This window comes from Phaethon aethereus (assembly GCF_964289735.1).
Source record: "Phaethon aethereus genome assembly, chromosome: Z".
NCBI classification, from domain to species: Eukaryota; Metazoa; Chordata; class Aves; order Phaethontiformes; family Phaethontidae; genus Phaethon; species Phaethon aethereus.
This window is the reverse complement of record NC_138577.1, coordinates 17,522,893-17,548,005: the sequence shown is the minus strand read 5'-3', so window position 1 is coordinate 17,548,005 and position 25,113 is coordinate 17,522,893. Positions and strand designations below refer to the sequence as shown.

Here is a 25,113-nt window from a genome sequence, read left to right as displayed (position 1 = left end):
TGGATTGCCAAATAGTCCAAACCCCATGCAAAATAAATGCTAGCTGTTATGTAACAAGTTCTCAAGAGTGAACACTTTGATAAGTTTGAGAAAGCACACTATAGAAGATACTCTCTTCTATAACTGAAGAGAATAAACTTCTTTTAGATGAGTTTTTCAATGCTTAGGGAGATTTTTTCATTAAAGGAAATGTGACTTAAGGATTTACATGTCTCTATGAAATTTAGGTAGAACCCAGGTTCAGAAACCCAGTCCTGTAAAATGTTTCTACTGATCCTTAACCCTGGCAGAATACAAGCTGTGCTGTTATTTTGTTTTTCAGTTCACTAAGCCCCTGTAATTTGTAGCTTTTTACACCTGGAGCTGCTGCAGACTTAACTGACTAGCTAAATACAGTGAATACCTGGAAAAAAAAAACCAGCCCAAAACCTACCTGCCAGAGAAGGTGTCTCCACCACACTTCACTGGCATCTGCAAGGTTTGTCTGTTACGTGAGCTTTGACTGCAGGTACCACGTACCACCACATTTTAAAATACATGGCAGGGACCACAGAGCAGCACCTGCAAGGCTGGACCAGCGCCTTGAATAAAATGGACTGGGTGTGCACAGGCACTTCAGAGACTGGCAGCATGCTCTTAGAACCTTGGCTTCCTTGTTGTAAATTGTCCTTCTGCGTGTTCATACCACGATGGCTAAGCACAGCGAGGCTGGCGTTGGAGATAGCCTGGAAAGAAGACAAGGAGCAGCGTGACATGCAAGAAGTGTGACCTCCTGTCATGTGCATGAGGGGAATTTCTCTTTTCCTGCATCTGAACAGTTTCTCACATTTTTCTGTAAATCCTTCTGTTTCATCGGGCATCGTTAGGCCATGCACTGATCATTTGGGGTATTTTTAGAAAGGGTAAATAATGGCAGAGGCATGCTTTGAATTTTCCTTTTAGCAGCGGCAGAAACGCCAGCAGTTCACATCACATGGCTGCTTGAACAAGTACAGATCTATTCTAGTAACATTTTCCCACCCAAACATAGCATCCAAGCGCCCTGTGGAGACCATGTGCTTACTGGAGCCTGGCTCACCCTCACGGCTGCACGTTGGAAACTTAACTGTTCAAAGCCTCTGCCCTTACTTTAATTCTTGTGATGTTAGTCCTCGGGACAGAAATGAAAGCCACCTCAGCTTCACAGAGACATCCGCCACGGCGCATCCGAGTTGCCCGTCTGTGGAAGCAGTGGAGGGTTCAGAAGGAAAACAGGAAAGCCCCTCCCCCGCCCCCCACTTAACAACTGAAGTGGCTGTGACATTGATGGGTTTGTCCGCGCCTGTTTTCCGTGGGTCCGAGGGTGTTTAAGAACAAAACCGCCGACTGCGCGGTCGGCGGTACCGGTGGGCTGTAGGTCTGCTTCTGCTCCCCGATGCTCTCCCGCGCCCCGGACTTGGGGGCGTGCGGCGGGCCCCCGGCTGAGGGGAGTCGGCAGCCGCTGGGGCCCCGCCGGCCCCCCGTCCCTCCGGCGGCCCCGCCTCGGGCGCAGCCGACGTCAGTGGGCGTCAGGGCCGAGCCTCCCACCCTCCCTCCGCCCGCGGTCTCCGCCGTCCTTCCCGCTCTCCTCGCCCGGCGTTAGACGGCAGCAGCCGCCGCCTCGGCCCAGCCCGCCGGCCCCTCCGTTCCCCTCCCCGACAGCCGCGCCGCGCGAAGATGGCGGCGTACAAATTCCTCCTGCCGCCGCTCAGCCGCCGCATCCTCTTTCCCGCCGCGCGGGTGCGGGCCGCCGAGGTAAGGCGAGCGGCGGGGGCAGCCGGATCCCTGCACCGTCGCTTGGCCGCGCTCCCCGCTACAGGGGCCGGCCCCGGCCGCGCTCCCCGCCGCGTCCCCCTTCCCGACGGGCCCTCGCCGCCTTGCCCGCCCGGGCGGCGGTGACCTTGGCAGGGGACCCGCCGCGGCGGGGCTGCCTCCGCCGGGAGTCGATGTCTCCCGTGGGCGAGGCGGGCGGGGCCGGGCGGCCGGCGCCCCGGGGGTAGGCGGCAGCCCTGCTGCCCTGAGGGTGCCGTTGCTCGCCCCGCGGGGAAGTGATGGGCTTTGCTTCGGTTCTTCTCCTGTTACGGTGACGGGTTTGGCCCGAAGGAGGCCCGCGGGCGCGGCGGGCGGCGGGGAGGACGGCAGGGCGCGGCGCCGGGGCAGGCCTGGCCACGGCGGCGGCTTGGGATGCGGTGACCTTGGGGGACCGGCCCGGAGGTTTGGTTTTGAGTTGGTTTTTTTTAAATTTTGTTATTTATTTCCCCTGCATTTGCAATGGCCGCGCAATTGCAGCATGTTACTGTATGTTTCAGTCATGCTCCCCCCACTTCGGTCTCTCGTGGGCTGCAGGTGTAGGCAGGGAGGGCCTGCCCGCCCCGCCGTGTGTTGCCGGTCATCAACGCGCGGGGCTTGGCCGTGCAGCAAGCTGGCGTGCTCGCTTTGCTCCTCCTGGGGGAAGCTTCTGTCAAACCTTGCTGTTCTGATGGTTTCCAGCCCACGTGTAACCGTAGCCAAGTTATTTTTTTGGTCTCTTCAGCAAGAATTGTTTCTGTGGCTTTTCATATTTTATTTTAGTTGAAACAGCGCATCTACTCTCCTTCCCATGCCCATGTTTACTCTCTCTGATGTCTTTATGGACACATAATCATAGCTCTTTCGGTCTTTGTTGCGCTCAGTTACATTTTGCTCTTCTAGAAATTTACTTCGATTTTGTTGATTATTCTAGGAGCTCATCTGTTGCCACGTTACTTCTCTCTTAAACCTGGGCTGCCAGAATTGCCGCCAGCTGCTGAGGTCATAGCTTGCAGTCCCAGTGTGCAGGGGAGCGTGTGTGATCCCTGGCATCTCAGCTACCTCAAAGCCCATTGCTCTCAAATGCCAGAGTGGGTTAGAAAGGGAGTGAAAAGAACTTAGTGTAGACAGGTAGATGCTCTCATTGGAGACATCCAGCCTGGGAACACATGCTTCTGCAACACATGCTGCTGTGTTGTTCCACACTGTTACAGGCAGTTGGGAAGATTAAACAAAAGGTACCACATGGCCTCTTTGAATATTTTCCTATGTGTAGGTGCAGTGGCATTGCAGTGGCCTGACCTCCCTCCAGCCCCAGCCCTCATGCCTGCTTGCAGCCCTGTTGTACTGCATTCCCCTAGGCTGCCAGCACTTAATACTCGTTTTGTCACTTACCTACTGAAAGCTACTGGAAGAGACACTCTTTGCAGTCTTACTGTCGTTACTGTCTGAAAGAAATACTCGTGGTATAACTGAGCATGGGGAAGGGCCTTTTTCTCACCGGGCACTGTTCCTTATGACCCATGTACTGCTGTGGGTTTTTTTAAGCTCATCAAAGCAGAGGAACATCAGTGTTTCCACTGGGAAGCAGATAAGTGTCCATTCAGGAAGGTGATCTTAATATTCAGTGCGAAGTCTTGCAACCTTAATTTTGTAAAGAAGGCAGTTTGTGTAAGTCTTGAAACTGAGCCAAAAATGATTGCCCTGGTTGTAACTGGATCTTAAGGCAACTCTTTAGGGAATAATTAAGCTATTGTCTTTAAAAGGTATGTACATTAGCTTGTTTATTTATTTACTCATTCTTCTCCTTCTTTCACAGTTTAAAATTTCTCACTTCTACTAACAAATTAGAAGTGGAAACACTTAGTATCTTAACTTCCAAATACTCTCAATTTACGGGGACTGTGTCAATGTAGTGACTTAAATGTCAGTTGCTTCTGGTGCCTTGACAGTAGTTGATTAGTATTATTGCATGGTAGTACTAGTGGGAAATACTTAAAGAAGAAGAAAAAAGGGTAACTGTGACCTAAGAATATAACAGATGAGTTATGATGATTACTGTGTAAGGCTTTGCACTGTGAAGTTTACTTTTGGGGGTGACATTTGTACTGATTTCCCTCTTGCCCTCTGTATTTCACCAGTTTGTTGGAGTCTCACTGGTTCTGAGCTGTTCTTCAACAACACAAATAGCTCTAAGACTGCATTAGGAAGCTGGGGAAGGTTTACTCCATTGAAGGTAGTCCCTGCTTACTGCACTGCCAGCACAGCACTGTACTTCGTATTGTTCCTTGGCCTCCACTCAAATTTTGTGGTGGTGTTGGCTCTCTGCTTCAGCAATTTCTGGTTATGTTTAGTGTCTGCATGTCTGAAGCTACAAGTAGCAATATATAGGTTAAAGCGGCCTTTGAGTGTCTCTGACTTGTGCAGAGGAATTGTATTTGTGAATCTGTTCACAATAAGTTACAATTTGTCAGCAGTTTAGGATGGAATTCAGAAATTTAAAATCTCTTTGGATATTGTCAAATTGATGCAGTTCATATTAAGACTAAAGGTTTTGTAATACATATGAATGTCATAAAATATGGGTGATATGAGGGAGAGACAAGAGTCCTTGTTGTGGAGACGTGAACCATTCTCTTTCTCCCATGTAAACAACGTTCAGTGTTTACAGTAGCAATATCTTTTTTTATGTATTTTTCCCCATATCTAGCCAGAGGCATCGTCGTCATTATAAAGCCACTATATAATGCTTTTATTAATTCACTTGTTTCTTTTAATGTTGTTCCAGATCTGTGGATGCTATTTTTCTACCAGCTGTCATCGCAACACCAAATTTTATACTGATCCCGTTGAAGCTGTAAAAGATATACCCAATGGGGCAACTGTACTTGTTGGTGGTAAATATTTGAATTCTTTATGAATGCAATCACATGTTCTATTAATGGCATGCTTTTTACCATTTTACCATGTTTCCTTTAATATTACCTAATTTGAAAATCCATATTTTTGTATGGGCATTTTAAACAAATTATTTCCTACCCTGCTAATGAGGGGCAGACTTCTTCAGTGAGAAAATCACAGTTTGTTTCTTAGGAGAGGGAAAAAGCCTCAGAAAAATCATTAGGTTTTTTTGCTCACTAGTGAAGTATTACACTTTACTTGTGCAAGTTTGAATGCAGAAAATGAACTTGTGCATTTTCAAGTTAGCATTGTTATTTCAGATAGTGAGGAATAAAATTTGGTTTGATCATTTTTATGGTAACATCCTCTATATTCTATATCTGCCTAGTAGCTGGATCTCTGTGACTTTGAACAAATCACCTCACCTGTTTCTGGCTTTAGGAAGTGAAGATAATACTTATCTGTGTTACAATAAATGGTTATGCGTAGCATTTCCAGAAGAGTTAAGAAGTTGTATCATACTGACTTTCACTGTGACTTGAACATTTGAATATTCTAGATGATTTCCACAGTTTCATGCTGTTCAATCTATGGAAAGAAAAGCAGTCTCTCTAGTAGGTTATAAGCGATTTTTAGCATTGAAGAAGTAATTAATGTAATGTTGTAAAACATGGGAAAACTCACTGGACATATGTAATGAGGCAAAATGCCTTCTAGGAAGAATTACTGTATTTTTTTATTATTGGAACAAAAGATGTGAGGCTAAGTGGCTGGGAAGGAAATGGTAGTAATTGTAGTATTAGACCCTGGCCGAGGACTCAAATGTGGCGTCGTGTTTCATTTTAGACATACTGAGTTGTTGCATAATAGGTAGGAGTGTGAGGCACCTCAGCCTGGGTGGAGATGCGTGAAAATTCACAGATTTTTATCACCTAATTATAGGCTGAGCTGTATGGGAGAAATCCTTGCTCCTCCTGTTTGACATTGTTAGGTGCAGCAAAGAGCTGAAGGGTAGTTGGGTGGAAGGAGGAGGAGGAATAAAGAATACAATGGTTAGGGCACAAGTCAGGAGAGAGGAGGTCCAGGAGCCCTTCGCCAAAGGCCGTTTGTGTGTAAGCAGACCTCTGATGGTTAAAAGGCTTTCATCTAAACTGGGAATCACCTAGCGACTGGGAGATTCCAGTACTAGGGTGCAACTCTTTCCAGAAGCATTGGTGTATTTAGTTGATAAGGAGCTTGTTCTATTTGGAAAAGATTTTTAATTAAACAATGCGCATTCTCAGACTTCTGATTAATCTGTGTTCTTTTAGACTTGTTCCATGTTCAGCTGTCTTTTATTTTACATAGGTTTTGGATTGTGTGGGATTCCTGAAAACCTCATTGGAGGTTTACTGAAGACTGGAGTAAAGGGAATAACAGCAGTCAGTAATAATGCAGGGTACGTATTCATGATATGCCTGTGGTTTAGTAAGTACAGACTGAAGTAAGTACATTCTGTTCATGTGAAAAGGCTCATACGTGTGGAAGGGTCTTACTTTTCATTATAAGAATTTTCCTATTAACCACAGCTGTGTTTGAAAGTGTTCTTTTTGGAATGAGCCCAGAAAGTACACTACTGTATGTATACTCAACTTTGTCAGGGAGCAGTTGTCACTGTTGTAGACAATTGCAATTATGTGTTTTATATATATTTAACTGGCTGACTGTAACTGAAAATTCTGACTCTAGATGCTTTAAATGTAGTATTGTTGTTCCAAACAGGAGTTCTTTCTCGCGGTGTGCAGAGCACCGAAAACCACATGGAGTCAAGACACTTGCTTTTATTCCATGCTAGGTGGTAGGTCCACAAAGCTAGCACACTTCAGTTAACCCAGGGGAAATATTTATACATTTCGAGCAACAGTTAACAGTATTTTTGCAAGTTGGCTCAGTCACCCTGGTTCCTACTGGTTCTTGCAAGCCTCGTCTCTGCTTAAAGTCACAGCGTCCTCCTTTTTGTACTGTGCATGCTCAGTGAGGAAGGGACCTCTGTGGACAGGGGCCTTTCCCTACCCGATGTTAATTAAGGTAGTTCACTTAAAGTTCAGTAGTAGCGTTCCTTTGTGGTTATCTTGTTCCTTCCCTCAAAGTTGCACTTTGTTAACTACTGTCAGAGACTAAAGTATAACCCTTAGCTTCATTCCTCCCATATGTCCAACAGTATCAATGATTTATTTTATTTGTGTGTGGGTGTGAAGTTCTAAATAAGGATTTTTTTTTTTAACTACACTTTGGTGCTTTCTGACCTTCTTACTGTAATTCTGTTACTTTAAAAAAAAAAACAAACAACACAACAGCAGTGGAGAACATTTATGATGAAAGAATGGAGAGCCTTTTTAAAGGGTCTTGGAATTATTCTTTTTAAATGTTTGCCCATTATGAAATTCATGTGGGGTCAACAGTGAGAATAATTCTTTTACATATGTTTTCTATACTTCTCCGTAGGGCTAATTTTTATGCAAGCTGTTCATTGTAGTAGACTCCACAACACATAGTGATCTTCATAAAGAGAAATAACTACAGCCACTTCTGTTGAAGTGCATTGATAAAATAGAAATGCAATTAAATAAAAATATGCAGACTTGTATTTGAAATCAGGCTGGCCAATAAGACTGATATTCTGTTTCTTGCAGTGTTGTTGGATGACTAGCATCTGCAGGTGGCCCTAACCTTGGTTCAGTGACTTATCCTATTAAATGTCACCTTCAGCAACATAATAATTCCAGTGTAATTTAGTTCATTGTAGATTTAAAGACTTTGGGAAGGCTGATGTCTCCTAGAGGCATCGTACTTTCTTTAGCAGATTTTCTTTGATTAGGGATCTTATCCTAAATTCTATTTCTATTGTCTTGTGAAATGTCTTCTCACAGCTAGATGTACTGGGGTTACATAGACCAGTTCATGAGGAAGATAGTTTGTGAGCATTCCTTCTGGGGTTTTTTTGGTGGTTTTGGTGTTTTGTTTTTTTTAAACTTTTTATAATGTTGCATACTTTCAGCAAATAGTAGTATCTGTTACTACATTTTCTGTGAACTTTTTACTTTTGAATGCTGTATTTATGGTGAAATGATAATGAGAATTTTGTATTTTTTTCATGGAATTTCATTAATGCTTGCAATTACGAGCCCTTTCCTTGGGTTGGAAGTCTCCCATCTGTTCTGCAGAAGCTCAGCCTTTATCCAATTGCAGAATAAGAGTTGTAGGAAAAAAAATCACTGGGGAACTCTTTTCTTCTGTACTTACATTGGAATAAGAGTCAAGTTTATGTGAGCCAGAAAGGTTGTTTGGCTATAAAGAACTTTGTTCTTCATACAAAATGAAAATAGATGTCAAACCTTGCTCCTTCAATTCCTCCAGCCTTGGCAAAGTGAATTGGGTAGGATTTATCTAATAATGTTTTGTGCTGTTTTCAGCTGTATCATTATAACTCCCATATACTTTGTCCATAGACTTGTATCCCAATCTGTTTTGTTTTTCACGTAAGTTAAAACCAGAATACCATTCAAAACCCACAGATGTATGTATACACACACACACTCTAGGCTTTGGAGGCTGAAGTTCACAGTGTGTTGGTCTTCATTTTTCCTCAGTGCTTCATCCTTGCCATTTCACATTCATTGGATAACAGATGTGATTTTTATTGGTATTTGGCACATACACAGTCAAACTCAAGCTCCTTAGACTTTTGTGGGAAACAAATTTCTGATGGATGGTAAAAAAAAGAGAGAAAGTGGCAAATAATTTTGAGTGGAAAGATCAATCACTTAGAGTAGAGATCATTCACTTTCTTCATACTCTTGTTTCTGAATGATACACATATATGTAGATAGGTTGCACAGATGCTCCTGTGTGGGAGGTGAAAAAGAATCATTATGGAATAGACTGGAGAAGATGACATTTTGTATTGTATTCTGCATATAGTTGTTGTTGGTGGTATAGGTTAGAATTAATTTTTCTTGAAATAATGCTAACTTTCCTGAAAATTCTTTGGACTTTGAGTCTGGAGTGATTACTGTAAAATGTTTGGTTGTTGGTGGGAAAGCAAAATTGAATTCCTTTTTTCTTGAAACTAGTTTTCCATGAGCAGTCATGGAAGTCTGGTAAGCTCCTTACAGAACAGCGTAATGATTTGAAAATGCCCAAGGGCACTTAGGCTTTTTATAAAGTCTTGTAAAAATCCTGGTTTTGCTCTCATGTTGAACAGTATAATTTAGAAATTAAATTAATAATAAAATACGGTCTCTTCTATTGTTTTTATGTATTGTATTACTATTATATGGAACTTAGCCTGCTATAGTTCAGTAGGGTTTGGGAACCAGGTTAAAGCACAGATGTCATCATTAATAAAGTCAGAATCCTCATCACAGGGATTGATACCATTTAAGCATCTTCTAATACCATGTCAAAAAGCATAGTGATAGTATCAAATACTGCAATACTAATAAATGTGTTTGAAAACTGAAGTAGCACAGCAATCTCATACTCTGCAGCAATAGTATTCGAAGGGTGAACTGTTCCTGTAATCTCGGGATGTCAGGTACTTTGTGGGATCAGTAATTTGCCACTTTCCAAGATGCCTCGGGATTAAGTGTGTTTTGCTTTGGCACTGTTGTGCTGCAGTTGATGCCCTGCTATGTTTCGTCTTCCTGACTGCAGTTGCTTTCTCTTCTCCAGTTCTTCCAGCAAACAGGAGGTAATTGGCTGTGTTTAGGTTTTCTCATCCTGCAGTGGGTTTAGCAGGCAACTTGTAACTGGAGCAGGGGAGGAGCCAAGAACATAGATGGACAACCTGCTCTGGAGAGCAGTGCAGCTGTATGGATTAGGTCACATGTCTTTCAATACGCGTGAACCACAAAATGTGTTACAGAGCTATCTGTTTATAACTAAAATAGCTGCAATGGAGACAGCGTTTCATTTGCACCTAGGGGAAGGTAGTAGTTGGGAAGTCCTGAAGAGCACTCTTAGCTGGAAAGAAGGCTCAGCGAAGCCTGGAAATGCTTGGCAGTGTCTGGAAACAACTTTAAAGGAGTAGGATATTCACAAGTTCACACCCTGCTGTTCTGTGCTGCAGTGTAGCAGGGAGGAGATTCATCCTGCAAATCCTTGTTCAAATTGCGTAGTTGCTGGCAGGTAAAGTCCTTGTTTTGGCCTTTGAAAGACTTGCCAAGGACAGGTTGTACAGTAGCGTAGGGGTGTTCTTAGGCACCTTGGTTAGAAAATCATCCTGCTAGTTATTGTCTGTTGCTGTGCATTATGCTACTGCGTACGCCGTGTGCTGGCTTGTGAAACAGCACCTTTAAGAGTCGGTGCTCTTTTGCCAAGCCAAACAAGGCAAAGTGTTTGAAAGGGAAGCAGTACAAATATGCAGTATCTCTGGTATTTACACAACTTGCTGCAAGGGAAACCAGCTTGTGAACCAGGGAGATAGTGAAACACGGTGGGTGGATTTCTCCTAAAATACAACTTCTCACACCTTTCCTTTTAACTTGTGTTGCCTACGTTGTTCGTATTTCTTCACACTATGTTATTATAAACCCTTTAAATTTAGAGGATTCTGTGTCAGTAAGCGACTAAAATCCATTTTATTAAATTTTAGCTGCGTTATTGTTTAACTTTTGTTTGCTCCTCATACGTCAGTGGGTCCTTATTTTAAACCTTGATTCAGTAAATTCCCAACATGGTTGTGATTAGTATACAGTACCTTCTTGCACATGGCTGTTTTTTCATCTGCATGCGACTTGGTGGTATCATGTTGCATACTGATTTCAAGTTAGAGTGGACTTGGATGTTTCAGATCAGCTTATGCTAAGACTTCCCTATTGCAGGCTATCAGACCTATTGTTTCAGGACCTGTGTTGCAACAGAAACCACGTTCTTGTCAACACAGTGGAGTATTTAAAATGAAAGTTTAAGAAATTGGCACCAAATTATTATTTTTTATTACTTTTGCTTAACGAGATGGATAACTAATTTTGGTTATAATCACATTCTGAGATCAATGCTTTCAGTCTGTCTCTACCACCTCAATAGACTGAATTTGTACTTGGTAAAAATGAAGTCTGTAACTTGTAGTAGCTGCACATGTGTTCTGACTTGCATCAAATAAGCTACTTCCCTCTGGGCTTTTGAAGGGACTTTGAGACTTAAATATGCATTCTTTTTGAACGCAATAGTGTTGAACAGTAGGGTTTCACTTATAGTAAAAATAGAGAATTCACAATTAAGATCTTAATTACTAATCACCTCGGTGATCATCTAAAAGGAGATTGACAGCATGCTGTCAGATTATCACAGATTCAGACTGTCTGCTTAAAAGGCATTACCAGCTTTTTGAACCTTTGGTCTCTGTGCTGTTTCTGAAGAAGTTTTTTTTATTTGCAATGTTATGCATATTAGTAAGAGAAAATAGCTTTGAGATAAACATTTGAACTGTTGGTCATGATGCCCGAGTGCACTGTTACTTAGTTTTGTTGAACGTAATACCTTTGTTTTCCTAATGGGCTATTTGCAGTTGCCAAATTTCCAGATAAGGCACTACCCCGTGGCATCAGATGCAATGGTAAACTTGCTGTACCCTATATTCTAAGGCACAAAAGGTATTTTTATGTTCTTAGCAATTAAATATCTTGGATTTAAGGCAGGATGCATAAATGTTAGTATGTTGAAGTCTAATTTTTCAGTCATTGCTTTGAATTGTATGTTTCTGTTAAAAACAAAATGTGTCTGCCATCTTTGCCACAGACTTTGCCTGTTTGTTCTAGCATGTGCAACTCTTGTGGCTTAATTCCATCCTTATTATTACTTTTATATATATGTTATATATACTTATACATATTTATGTTACTTATATATTAAAATATATTTTAAAAATATAAAAAAATACCATCAAGTTTTTTTCATATAGTATAAGGTGTCAGGTGATTTTTAATGGCATGAATTTCGCAATCCTTTGATTCAGAGGGCTAATATGTGTCTGAAAAAGTCTATGAGGGACTGGGAAGATAGCTTGTATGCATACACAAAGATATTATCAAGGTGATGCTCAGAGTATCTTACATTATGTATGTAATTTTTGTATATGCACAAGAAATTCTTTAAACATCCCAAATTAAATATACTTTCAGAAGTGAAATACAAGGTCACCAATGACTCTTATCTTTTTTTGTGGAGATATGAGAGTGGAGTTAGGTAAAGTCCTGTGCATGGCAAGTTGCCAAAACAATGTGGGAAGGTATATAAAATACTTTTGGTGTTAAGTTGATTATTTGAAGTAGTTTACTTTTTAAAAAAAAAATCTCCATTCTTTGTAAAGAATCTAATCAGATCCTTTACTACAGCAGTTAAAGTGATGACGCTGTGTGAACTGCAAATCCCTGAAAATCTGACTAGGTCATCTTGCTAATTTTAGTGTGGAGGTTATTTCGGATTTTGGCAGGGTGAATTGTACTAAACTTTGCACTACATGGAACTATTGAGAAATCATCTGTGCAGATGGCTTTCTGTTTGTGAGTAGAAATGAGGAAGACAAAATAGGAATGTGGTCGAGGAACTGTGTCAACTTGGTTTTAGAAAAGTTAAAAACAGCTTTCAGGAAATTTTTGAAGTATGATGCATTTCATGATGAAATTCAGATATTTATGCTATTAAGTCTATAGCATATAACTTCACTGTGAAGGAAAAATACAGTAAATTTTAAAAGTTCTGAATAGAGTTGTCTTATTTGTTGTAATAAAAACACAGTGTGCCATTCCATAGCAGAAAGGAATGTGGAAGGAGGAGACATTGCTGCTGATGTACAGTACTTGTCCTCTTCAAAAATTATCTGCCTTCACAGCCTTTCGATGGACTTGGCCCATATGCCTGCATCCATCATTCTTACAGCAGTGCAGCATCGTTTCTGGAGGAAGAATACTGCCGTGTTGCTGCGAGGCTGGAGCTGAGATGAAGTTTCCAGAGTAGGGAGGACAGAGTTCCCCTAAAAAGGCTTCAGTAGGGGAGGGAGGAGAGTGCAGTGCAGACGCTGCGGAGAGGGAGCAGAGGTTGTTTAAGGCTCCGTCATGCCAACTTGCACGCAGGGCTTTGTGATTCCTGGCAGCTGTGGGCTCACTTTCTTCCTTTCTTCCTTCTCTGTTCAAAGTGGAAGAAGACCCAGGCTGCTGAGCTGAGAGGGATTCAGTGCACTGTTTCTTCTGTCCTTTTCCATGGGCTGAAAAGGTGATGAGACAGTTTCTGTAGTTTCTGGGAGCTGTGACCCACTGCCCTGTTTTCTGTCCTGCCTCTTCCTTCTCCTGAATGGGTCTGCCTTAGCATATGGCAGCACCCGTCCTTCTTCCCTCTTAGTTGACTCCTGTTCCTCACCGTGCCCTAATGCTATGTACCCTGCTGGAAGTCAGGGACAGAAAAGGAGGAAAAATACAGTATTGTCTGAGCTGGCTCCCTAGTAATCTTTCAGTGTAACATGTGGGGGATTATTTTGGGTTATCTCACTGCTAAGAGCCAGCTAGATGGCTGGGGAAGGCGAGTCGTCAAGAACTGTTAACGTGAGTGATTGACCACATTTATTTTACCCTTGGTGTGCCTGCACTTTGGTTTGGTGTCTTCTGTCAAATGCCATCTAGTAGGCATCTACTCATTTTCTGCATAAAAGCTATAAAGGATCACTTTCTGGTGCTGCCAGGATTATACTTTATGATTATTTTTGTGGACCTATGAATGTACATCACTAAGAACTCGGGTGGTGTCTTCAGCCACGTACCGTCTTTCATGTTGGTGGAGTTTCATGCTATAATCGAGCACCCCTGTGAGCCTGAAAGCTTAAGGCTGTGTTACTAAGAGGCTCCAAACAGGTAGTGATTGATGCGTTCCTTTCAGCTGGGGAGCGTATGTGGCTTCTCTAGGAAGTGTGGACGTACAGGGAGATGAAATTGCATGTAACTTGGAGCAGATCCTTTTGAGGCCTGAAAAGCTGATGTTACAAAGTAAAACAGGCGAGATGAAGCCTCTTTTAAGTGGTGAATGATAGAGGAAATTGTTTCCCTCTCCCACTCCTAGGCTCTTGCCAGGAAAATTTCTAGCTCTGGAACAGGTCCATCTGTTACCAAGTTTCACGCACAGTTGTGTAACACTCGGACCTGCTGAATGCCTAGAGAGACTGTTCATGTGTCTCCAGGAGCTGACTAGTGTCTTTCCATAAAGCATTCTCCAGGAGCAGGATCAAGCATAAACACGCTTTTTTGCAGCAACAGCTGCCTTCTTGAGTGCCAGGTTAGATCTTTTCCTACATGTGTTTCATGTATTCTGTTGATTCTGTTTTCAACCTGATACAGAATGGGGAAACTTCTAGAGATATTAACAATTTTGAGGGCAAAAGAATGCATTTGCTGTCTTCCACCAATGTGTACTTTCCCTTTTCCGACAGCATGCATAACAACTGTATCAGCTTCCACCACGCCTTTTTCCTTCCTATCTAGAGCAACACGTTTCTATTGCACTCACCTTTGTTTAATTTTTTAAAGGACTGGACCCAGCTTTTAAAATAGGTATAGAGGAGGTATTCTTTCCATGCACTCAGTAAAGGATCTTTTTTTCTTTCTATGGTTACTATTTGATAGGAAGGGCATTGCCTGCCAGACAGATTTTAGAGGTAACACTTTCAGCATAAACATAATTTAAGCTGAAAAGTCCAAAGAAACTTTTGCACCTAAAACAAAACAACCAAGAAAGCATCAAAATCTAGAAAGGGAGAACAAGTAAGTAAGATAAAAAATACTGTATTAAAATGTTATATTGAAAGAAATTTTCCTAAACCAGAAGTGCTTTTTTATTTTTAATTCTGGTATAAGGATGCGAAGTAAAGAGCAAAGGTTAGGCAGAATAGGAGTGAGAACAGCATTTTCACTATTGTGTGAAATGTTGGTTTCTTAGGACATTCAAACACCAGCAAAAAACATAGGAAATGTAAAATAGTCTGAAGTGCTCAAATAAGTTTTTGGAGGGAGATGAAAAGAAAACTCATGTGCATGGAAAGCAAAAGAGTTATTTCAGCTAGAAACCTGAATGCAGATTGCATCTTTAAAAAAGGTGGGTAGCACTATATTTCTCTTAAGAAATTTACATCTAAAATAAACATATAAGATGAGTAACAGCACTTGGATTTTATCATGCTGCTCTGAAGATGAAATGCAGCTGGGAATTGAAGTAATGTTGTGTTATCTGTCAGGCAGAGCCTCTTAGTGCATGACTTTCTGAAGGTAAAATTCCTCTTGTCATTGTGCTAGGGAAATAATGTTGTATGACCTGTGTGCTCAGTGACTGATCCTCACTGCAATTTTATTTTTTAATAAATTGACTGTCTTTGAGGTGTGGAGAAAGAGTGACTTAAGAAGTGAGCAATAACTTGGAATGAGTGTGACAGAGAATAATTTTTGGCGATTTTCTATTTAATTTCTATAGGGAACTTTGTAACTACAGAGTTTTGTTTGAGAGAAGATACCTTCCTGTAGTAGATGAGGGAATCAAGTGCATCTGTAAGGGATCCTGCAGGACAATATGCAAAATCCTGCTAAGGACAATGTGCTCCAGTCCAGCTTCTGAAACTGTAGGAGGAAGGATTATATATCTTAGTGAAATGAGGCAGAAATTTTTTAACCATTACAAATCTGCTGTTGACCCTCTGTTGCCATCCCTTTCTCATGTGAACATGCACTCAGAATTTTGTTGTCTGCATGCAGAAATCTCCCATCTGCCTGTTTATATTTGACAGCTTTCAAGTTTTGCAATGGTAAGAGCAGCGTTAACCATGTGAATGATAACGCAGAAGTAGCAAACTGTGTTTGTAAGCAGTTCAGGCTGCCCTTGCTGGTTCTTGACCTACAAAGCACTGCACAGTTTCATTTAACTTCTGTACTTTCGGTTCGCAGCACTCTAGTTATACAAACCCATTAAACTACCATCAGATATTGGCTGGTCTGTTACATTTGCTTATTACCCTTTACAATGAGAGTTGAGGCTTTGATGGTTTTCTTGTGAGAGGGGTCGTCCTGCTTTGAGTGACCCTGTACAGAAATTCTGGAATTCATATTTTTATTCTTTTTTTTAATCCCTTTCTTTGCCCACAAGACTCCTCCTTCTACTCTATTCCTAGCTCTTTCTGTTTCAAACTGCTGGAATATTTTTCTGTGAAGAGTTCGAAATACAGGTTGTTTCCAGGCAGCATACATTTTATTCTTTATTGCTTTGGTCCTGCAACACTTTGAACATTGCATCAGAGTTAGATTTTTTTTTTTTTTTACTACGTCAGAGTTGGGGAGTGGAGAAAGCTTTTATAGTCAGTGAAGTTCTTTACATCTAGAGAACATAGAATAAATTCAGAGAATCAGATCAGAGGAGTGCGTTTCACTTCCTATCACGCAGTTTCCAAACATCTGAGTATGCATAGAAGTGAGCTATCTTCTTAAAGTAATCCTAAACTTAAAATAGTCCTCACTATGCATGCAGTTAAGAAGTCTGATGGCATGTCTGTCCATGCAGCTGTGATGAATATTGTAGTAGGAGATGAAGAGCTGGTGTTGGTCTTTGTTCAGCCCCTCTCCCTTCACACATGGCACTGTGGCACGTGCTATGGGATGCCGGTGCTGGCAAGCAAGAGGATAGTGATGCTGTTGTAAAAGTGGGTTCATCAGTACCGCTTTTATATTTGAAAATGGATATTGTATAATAGTAAACGTTTGGAATCTGGCCTTTTGATAGGATGCGAGGAGGTTGCAGCTGGGATGTCTGGTGTGGATCCTGAAGTGGTAGAGTATTAACGTACATTAAGTGAGGTTTGGTTGTGGCTCAGTGGGTTCTTTCCTTTGTTCTACGCTAATTTATTGTGCAAAACAAAAACCTTTCAGCTCACTCAGCATCATATCTTGATTTCTAAGTGGCTTCTTTTTTCCTTTTTTCCATTTTTTGCGTAAGATAATATTTTTTGTATGCGGTATAGATTTGTATTACAGTACTTATACATGTCTCCTTTACATTACTTTTTTTCCCCCATCACCATGGCTTATAAGCCAGGGTTAGGGGATATACTTACTGATAATTGGGGTAAGGTATAAAGAGGGAGAAGAGAGGGAATGCGGTCTGTCATGGGACAATGACCAGGGAAACCATCTGGTGATTAGTGGAAAGAGTTCATTTCTGATAGGACCTAAAGAAGGAAGCAACGTTGTAGACATGGTGGTGTAAGAATACCAAGAAGGTAATATTTATGTAGGAAAAACATATATGTTATTAAAGTAATTAACAGAATTAGCAAATACAGACAATGTTTTTGGAGCTGTTCTTCAGGAGTGGTGTTTTCAATAGGATGCATGTATTGTAAGCACACGTGCGTGTTAATTACAGCATGCTGGATATTGAGTTATCCATATTATATATTGAGATATTGAGGTATGGGATTATCCCCCAGAATCCAGGAGGAAGCAGTTAAAGACCTGTTAAGCCACTTGGACACCCACAGGTCTATGGGGCCTGATGGGATCCATCCAAGAGTACTGAGGGAGCTGGCGGAGGAGCTTGCCAAGCCATTCTCCATCATTTATCAGCAGTCCTGGTTAACAGGGGAGGTTCCAGAAGACTGGAGGCTTGCCAATGTGACACCCATCTACAAGAAAGGCTGGAAGGAGGATCCTGGGAACTACAGGCCTATCAGCCTGACCTCCGTACCGGGGAAGATCATGGAGCAGTTTGTCCTGAGAGTGCTTACAGGGCATCTGCAGGACAAGCAAGGGATCAGGCCCAGCCAGCATGGGTTCATGAAAGGCAGGTCCTGCTAGACCAGCCTGATTTCCTTCTATGACCAGGTGACCTGCCTAGTGGATGAGGGAAAGGCTGTGGACATTGTCTACCTGGACTTTAGTAAAGCCTTTGACAGCGTCTCCCACAGCATTCTCCTGGAGAAACTGGCGGCTCGTGGCTTAGACAGGTTTACTCTTCGCTGGGTGAGGAACTGGCTGGACGGCCGAGCCCAGAGAGTTGTGGTGAATGGCGTTAAATCCAGCTGGTGGCCAGTCACAAGCGGTGTTCCCCAGGGCTCGGTTCTGGGGCCGGTCTTATTCAGTATCTTTATTGGTGATCTGGATGAGGGAATTGAGTGCTCCCTCAGTAAGTTTGCAGATGACACCAAGTTGCGTGGGAGTGTTGAGCTGCTGGAGGGTAGGAGGGCTCTGCAGAGGGATCTGGACAGGCTGGATCGATGGGCAGAGGTCAACTGTATGAGGTTTAATAAGGCCAAGTGCAGGGTCCTGCACTTCGGCCACAACAACCCCATGCAATGCTACAGGCTTGGGGAGGAGTGGCTGGAGAGCTGCCAGGCGGAAAGGGACCTGGGGGTGCTGGTTGACAACCGGCTGAACATGAGGCAGCAGTGTGCCCAGGTGGCCAAGTTGGCCAACAGCATCCTGGCCTGTATCAGAAATAGTGTGGCCAGCAGGAGTGGGGAAGTGATTGTGCCCCTGTACTCGGCACTGGTGAGGCCACACCTCGAATCCTGTGTTCAGTTCTGGGCCCCTCACTACAAGAAGGATGCTGAGGTGCTGGAGTGTGTCCAGAGAAGGGCAATGAATCTGGTGAGGGGTCTGGAGCACAATTCTTACGAGGAGCGGCTGAGGTTGTTGAACAACTGGGGTTGTTCAGTGTGGAGAAGAGGAGGCTGAGGGGAGACCTTATTGCTCTCTACAACTACCTGAAAGGTGGTTGTGGCGATGTGGGTGTTGGTCTCTTCTCCCAAGTAACTAGCAATAGGACGAGAGGAAATGTCCTCAAGTTGCACCAGGGGAGGTTTAGATTGGATATTAGGAAAAATTTCTTTACCGAGAGAGTGGTCAGGCATTGGAACAGGCTGCCCAGGGAGGTGGTGGAGTCACCATCTCTGGAAGCATTCAAAAAACGTGTGGATGTGGCACTTCAGGACATGGTTTAGTGGATATGGTGGCACTGGGTTAATGGTTGGACTTGACGATCTTGAAGGTCCTTTCCAACCTTAGTGATTCTGTGATTCTGTGAGTTTGGTTTCTTAAAGGATTGTTTTAATATTTTTCAATATTTCTTACCCTGAAAATTCAAGCCATTGTGTAGATAATTAAGTAATTTGAATTGAAACAACTAGTGGCAAATACACGTCACTTTTTCTGAGGTGCTTCTGGATCATGGCGTCTTTCCTCTGGTGGGAGTGGAAGGTCTTAGTTTTTCACTCACACGTTGCAGAAACCAGTATAAATGTAGAGGAACTTCACACACATGTACCAGTCTGCCAGTATCCTGCATAATGTGTTGGAAATGTGAAAGAAACATGCCTTCGTGTCCTGGTTTCGACTAAGATAAAGTTAATTTTCTTCCTAGTAGCTGGTATACTGTTTTGGATTTGTGATGAAAATAATGTTGATAACATGCTGATGTTTTTATTTGTTGCTAAGCAGTCAAGGGCTGTTCAGCTTCTCATGCTCTGCCCTGTCAGCGAGTGGGCTGGGGGTGCGCGGGAAGCTGGGAGGGGGCACAGCCAGGACAGCTGACCCCTGGCAAAAGGGATGTTCCATTCCATACCACATCATGCTCAGTATATAAACTGGGGGAGTTGGATGGGGAGGGGCCACAGGTCGAGAACTAACTGGGCATCGGTCAGCGGGTGGTGAGCAATTGTGCCGTGCATCACTTGTATATTCTTTTATCATTATTATTATTATCATCAGTATTACTCTTTTTTTTCCTGTCCTATTAAACTCCCTTTATCTCAACCCATGAGTTCTACCTTTTTTTTTTTAGATTCTCTGCCTCATCCTGCTGAGCTGGCGGGAGTGGTGAGCAAATGGCTGTGTGGTTTTAGCTACTTGCCAGGTTAAACCACAACTCTTTGTAATATCATCTCTGTTTAGTTCCATTTTTATATTTTAGCCTTATATTTTTTCAAATTGAAATAGCTTTTTTTACAGAGCCCTTTTGTTACAGTAACTCTTGAAGTATCTTCTCCCATCACATACACAATGTAGTGTGACAAACCACAAAAATTCTGAAGATTAATAGAGAGTAATGTCTTTAGGATAACAGAATTCAGAAGCACTGGCACAAGGAAAATGTTGTATGTTATCTCTGGCATTCAGTTTGAGATGATATATTAAGACACAGACAAGAAAACCTTGGCTGCAGTGTTAACAGCTTTTGCTGGAGTAGGCAATTTCTCAATAAGATAGTGAATTACTTACTTTAATAAGAAAATTTAAATGCAAATATTCTTTTACCTTGTATACAGACCAGCACTATAAATGTGAATTCGCCTTTCTCCTTGAGCTGCTAAGCAATCACTTGCCTTTTTCCTGGGGAGCAAGAGTTTAAAGAAAGAAGTCTGTTCACTGAAAGACAGATTGTGCCATGTGTGACTTTTTATTAATTAGTAAGGCTTTTTAAAGGAGCAGATGTGTAAAATAACACCACTTATTAAGCTGATGTTTGTAGCTGTTACATGTAAAACATCTTTAAAATGGAGTTTGGGATGTATTCAGTACCTTAGAAGAGATAAGATCTGAGCACTGGACTTCTAAATTTTATTTGTAGTTTCGATGTTCTCCCTCCTAAAAGCTGAAATTCAATTTTTGTCTCCAATTCCTATGTCTGAAGTGGGGGGAGATAACTTTGTCCTATCTTGTTAAGTCATTAAAGTTTATCGAGTGCTTTGAATGCAACAAAACTCTGTTATTAATGCTGAGTATTGTCTGGCTTTTTCTACACAGTGTTGACAATTTTGGACTTGGTCTTCTGCTTCAGACTAAGCAGATAAAACGCATGGTGTCATCATATGTTGGAGAGAATGCTGAATTTGAACGCCAGTATTTATCTGGTGAGCTTGAAGTTGAGCTTACCCCTCAGGTAAGGAATGTGTCTAGGAGACAGGTAATTTCTTTTAATCTAAAATAATGAGCAGGATAATGCTTAAGTGGTCTTACAAAATTATTTTGCAGTTCAAATGTCTTACCTGTGTGCAGAGGTGCAGTAAAGATGTGCAATAGAGAAATGGCATTTGCCATCTTAGGATCATGGGCTGTAGGCTGCAGCTGGTCTGTTAAGAACTGACTGGTTGTATAGTGTGAATTCATTTTATGGCTTGTTACATTATATTCATTCCATGTATATCTGTCTCTCTCTCTCTCTCTATGTATATCTTATTGTACAATCTTTGATTTTTGGTAGTTCCTCTCAGACTATAGAAAAGACATGAAGCATGCTCGCTACTGTGGCCCATATACAGGGAAAAAATTGAGGGAGTTACTGAATTCCTGTATTGGTGGCAGCTTGTGTATGCTTTTGCGGATGTTGCGTGTGCAGTGTCTGCCATCTAGTGGGTAGGAATCAAATTAGGAGATTTCGGTTCATTGTGAGACATAACTCTTTTGGGCTTGTTCATTAAATCTTAGCTAAATTAATCTCAGCATAGTGTTAGGAGCCACTATTTACAACTTCACTTTTTAGCACCGTAGTGTTAACTATTCTAGCGCTGCCAAGCTACCCAAATAGCCTGCATGCAATGAGATCCTAAAATCATGAGTATCAGTCATATCCTATTGAGATATAGTTTTGTGAAGTTAGTACTTTAACTTTAAAGCCTACAGCATGTTAGTGTGTGGCATTTCCAAAGGTAACACATAACCTTTAGGCTTTAATGAGTATTGATTTAAGTCTCTAGGGAAAGCAACAATCTTAAGTTTTTATGACGAGAGTTTTGGGCTCCGTCTCTTGGGAATGTCTCTTAGAATCCCAGAGATGAGCAGAAAAGCTCCTCACACCCAGTCAGCTGACATGGAATAACCAAGCACTTGTCACTTCTCATGTTTCAAAAATTGCAAACCTCGCCTTTCTATCACCTCACAATTAATTTTTTTCTTCTTCCTACTTAATGTTCAGTGGTTTAATCTAGAAGACCATGAACTCCTTAGACACGTAACCGCTTTGTGGACTGCAGAGACAAGCTATGTAGATCCAGCATGAAAATGTTGGGTCTACAGTGTGCAATGGTGAACAGTGAGGTGAATTAATGACTTGCTGACTGATGCGGGGATTTGAAATATTTGTGTCAAGATGAAATAACCTTTTGGAACATGGTCTTCAGGTTTGGTATGGCTTTAGGCAAAATGGGGGACTGTTGCATCCTTGTTACACAGTAAGGGAGAGGTCATGGTGAGATCTTGACATGCTAAGGCTGCTTGGAATGCAGGACTTTGTATCATTGCACGGTTTGCGTCTGCCTCTTGCTGCCATATTGTAAACCTACTAGAAGTCATTGTGTTTCTTGCAGGATAACTGGGGAAAATGCAACCTATGTTTTGGAGGCCGTCAAGCTAGATAATTGACTGTGACGGCCTTGTCTTGCTTTGAATCCAGAAAAATATAAAAAAAAATTGCAAAAGGACACTAGTGAAAAGCAGGCAGACATGTCTTTGGCCATAAGTCCATAATTAAGGCTGATGAGGAATTTGGGCTGTTGATATCTATGGTACAGCTGGACATTGAGCAGAGTGCAGATGGGATGGTCAAACAGAGTAGAAATGCTATTCTGTCAGCTTCTTGGTATTCTTAGCACAGGCAACCTAGATCACTGGACTCCCTTTTCCTTTCTCAATCTGCTATGTGTGGCTGTTTCAACTTGGAATGAGGTACGAAGTTTTTCTTAAGATGTTGGAGGATGAAACATAAATATGTAGGACTGTTATAAAAGAAAAATCTTCCAGCATATGTAGCCATGTGGGAAAGAGAAAAAGAACTCTGTAGTGTTCTCAGAGTAATGGATTGGGAAACAAGCTGAAGGAGAGGAGGCACAGCAAAGTGCTGGGGCTTGGGAGTTGACAGGGGGTTGTGTGATGGTGTGCTCTTGAGCAATTTATGGCTGTGTGTGAAGCGTTTCTTGCCACATCCAGTACCCATCCCACAAAGGAAAGCTAAAACGGGAGGAAGAAATAGGTGTGGTGGTCTGCTGAGTTCAGAAGAAAAAGCTCCAGATGACAGGATATAAAAATAAGTTCATGCAAGCCATTCATGAAAGTTTGATTTGTTGTTCCCAAATGACTAGTTCTTGAATGCGTTTTCCCACAGGGTACGCTTGCTGAACGTATTAGAGCAGGAGGAGCAGGAATCCCAGCATTTTACACCAGTACGGGCTATGGGACACTGGTGCAGGAAGGGGGTGCACCTATCAAATACAACACAGATGGCACCATTGCCATTGCTAGCCAGCCAAGAGAGGTAAGACATCAATTTCTTGTTAGGAAGCCTTTTGCTTTGAAAACTGAATTTCTTACGTATTTCCAAGATAAACAGTAGTTTAAGCACCTCCTGGCCAAGTTTAACCTTGGTATTTTGGATTAACAGAATATCTGTAAGCACTGGACGCATTAGTTTTTCTCCCAATGCTTAATTCTGTCCTCTGTGATGTGTTAGAAAAGTTTTTACATCTTTAGGGTGACTTAACATCAAGACCAGTCCAAGTGAAAACCTATCTTGCTGAGTTACTCTTCACTTAGTTCCCTGACCAGGTTTGCTGTGTATTCAAACAAACTCTTGTACCAGGTCATTGCAGTACACAGTACAGATTGAGGACAACCTCCTATTAGTGAGACAGGTGCTCCTTAAATACTGTGGTATGGAGTAAGCAGCCCTGCAGCTGTACATGAAGCTTTAGCATTAGAAGAGGTGGGACGTTTTCCTGTTAAACCAGGAAGAGCTCAGTTGACGCAAACTTTCAGGAAATGTATTTGCCAACAGTTGAAATGCAATTTCATCTGAGTACTTGAAATTGCAAAGAAATAAAAAGAGTGTAGCTTCCAAGTGTGAAACAAGGGCTTCATGTTGAAATTGGATGTAGAATTTGGAGACAGGAAGAGATTTCTCAGTGCCATAACTGTACCTGAAAAAATGGATGGGGCTAATGTGGTATGTTCCATTTAGGCTGCAAATGGCATTAAATTCTACCTCGAGAACGTCTCTTGGGTAAAAGTAATTTTTCCCCTTTCATGATTTTTGTATATTTTATACATGGCTATTTTCAGTATCTAATCATTAACATAGTCTTTTTTTCCTTAATTTTCTTACTGAATATATCATTATAAAGTTTTACCATTTGAAGGAATGTTCTGTTTATTAGGTAGTTTATAATTTGGATAACATTTTTCTTCTACTTTTCATATTTGTGGAAAAGTCTCTCTTACTCAGTCTTTTGGGGGGCTAATAACATGACTAACACTGATAGCATGATTTGATCAAATCCATTCTCCAAATCAATTTTGACTGCAAGTTCATTTTATAAAAGCTGAGATCTGCTTTTACAGGACCGAAAAACTGACTTCTGATACACTTCTGTCATACTTCCTCCCCCTCTCAGAAATGTTAATAGCTCTCAAGTAGTATTTGTGTGTACTCTAACCTTCTGCATTGTTAGAGAAATGCTGTTTCATGTTTCTATATAGGATTAAAATACTAGCTGTTTGTCAGTTACATATTGTGGCTTCAGGCACAATATCACTATTGGTCATACATGCAGAGAAAACCAAATGAAATTCAGCCTGTCATATGATGTGATTTCAGTACTCTGAAATCCACTTCATTTTTGATTTGGTGTTTCTGGTAGTGGGCAGTGATTATGAACTTTCTCAACAGTTCTGCTTTAGCACTTCAGTTTTTGGTTAGCTGATAGATGTGCAGGAAAAAGCATATCTAATTCCAGTAGATGGAGCAGCAAGAATATGGATCTGATTCGCATTCTGTTTCACTGAACAGAGACACTATGATAAAACTGGGGTTTACAGCCTTTCCACGCTTCTCTGTTACTATACAGTTGAGATACAGTTTTTCAGATAAAACTTTATGTAGTACAAAAAGAAGTCTAAATGTAATAGCCTGTAAAATTAAGCCCATAAAATAAATATTACATGGGGTACCTGTTTGAAGAAACCCACATCTCAATAGTGTACTATTCTCTGTAGGTGCGAGAGTTTGATGGCCGTCACTTTATTCTGGAGAAGTCAATTACAGGAGATTTTGCTCTTGTGAAGGCATGGAAGGCTGATCGTGCAGGAAACATCATCTTCAGGTATGACTTGTTTACCAGTGGGAAGAGATTCTTTAATGGTTTAGATAATGAAAGAGAAGGAGAATCCTGTCTCCTGTGTGATGGCAAAATAATGTTCTACTGATTTCACTTTCATATTGCCTTTCCCTACTGTCAAATCATACTGCTATAAAAAACAAAATTGCTTTTTGTTTTGACTAATTGCTTTTTCTAATGACTTTTGAGAATTCAAACATAGCTGTGAAATAAAACATTGGTAGTTAAAAATGAGACAT

The 25,113-nt window shown here is 41.6% G+C and overlaps 1 protein-coding gene across 1 annotated transcript in view; it reads left to right on the top strand.

Moving 5' to 3' along the window:
- The first annotated feature begins 1,494 nt into the window (after window positions 1-1,494).
- Window positions 1,495-25,113, top strand: part of OXCT1 (3-oxoacid CoA-transferase 1) — a 105,739-nt gene continuing 82,120 nt past the window's right edge. The window contains exons 1-6 of the mRNA XM_082013454.1: window positions 1,495-1,773; window positions 4,595-4,703; window positions 6,055-6,145; window positions 20,514-20,649; window positions 22,867-23,016; window positions 24,753-24,859. Of these exons, the coding sequence (XP_081869580.1) occupies window positions 1,696-1,773; window positions 4,595-4,703; window positions 6,055-6,145; window positions 20,514-20,649; window positions 22,867-23,016; window positions 24,753-24,859 (671 nt within the window). The 5' untranslated portion in view covers window positions 1,495-1,695. The remainder of the gene's footprint in view (window positions 1,774-4,594; window positions 4,704-6,054; window positions 6,146-20,513; window positions 20,650-22,866; window positions 23,017-24,752; window positions 24,860-25,113) is intronic.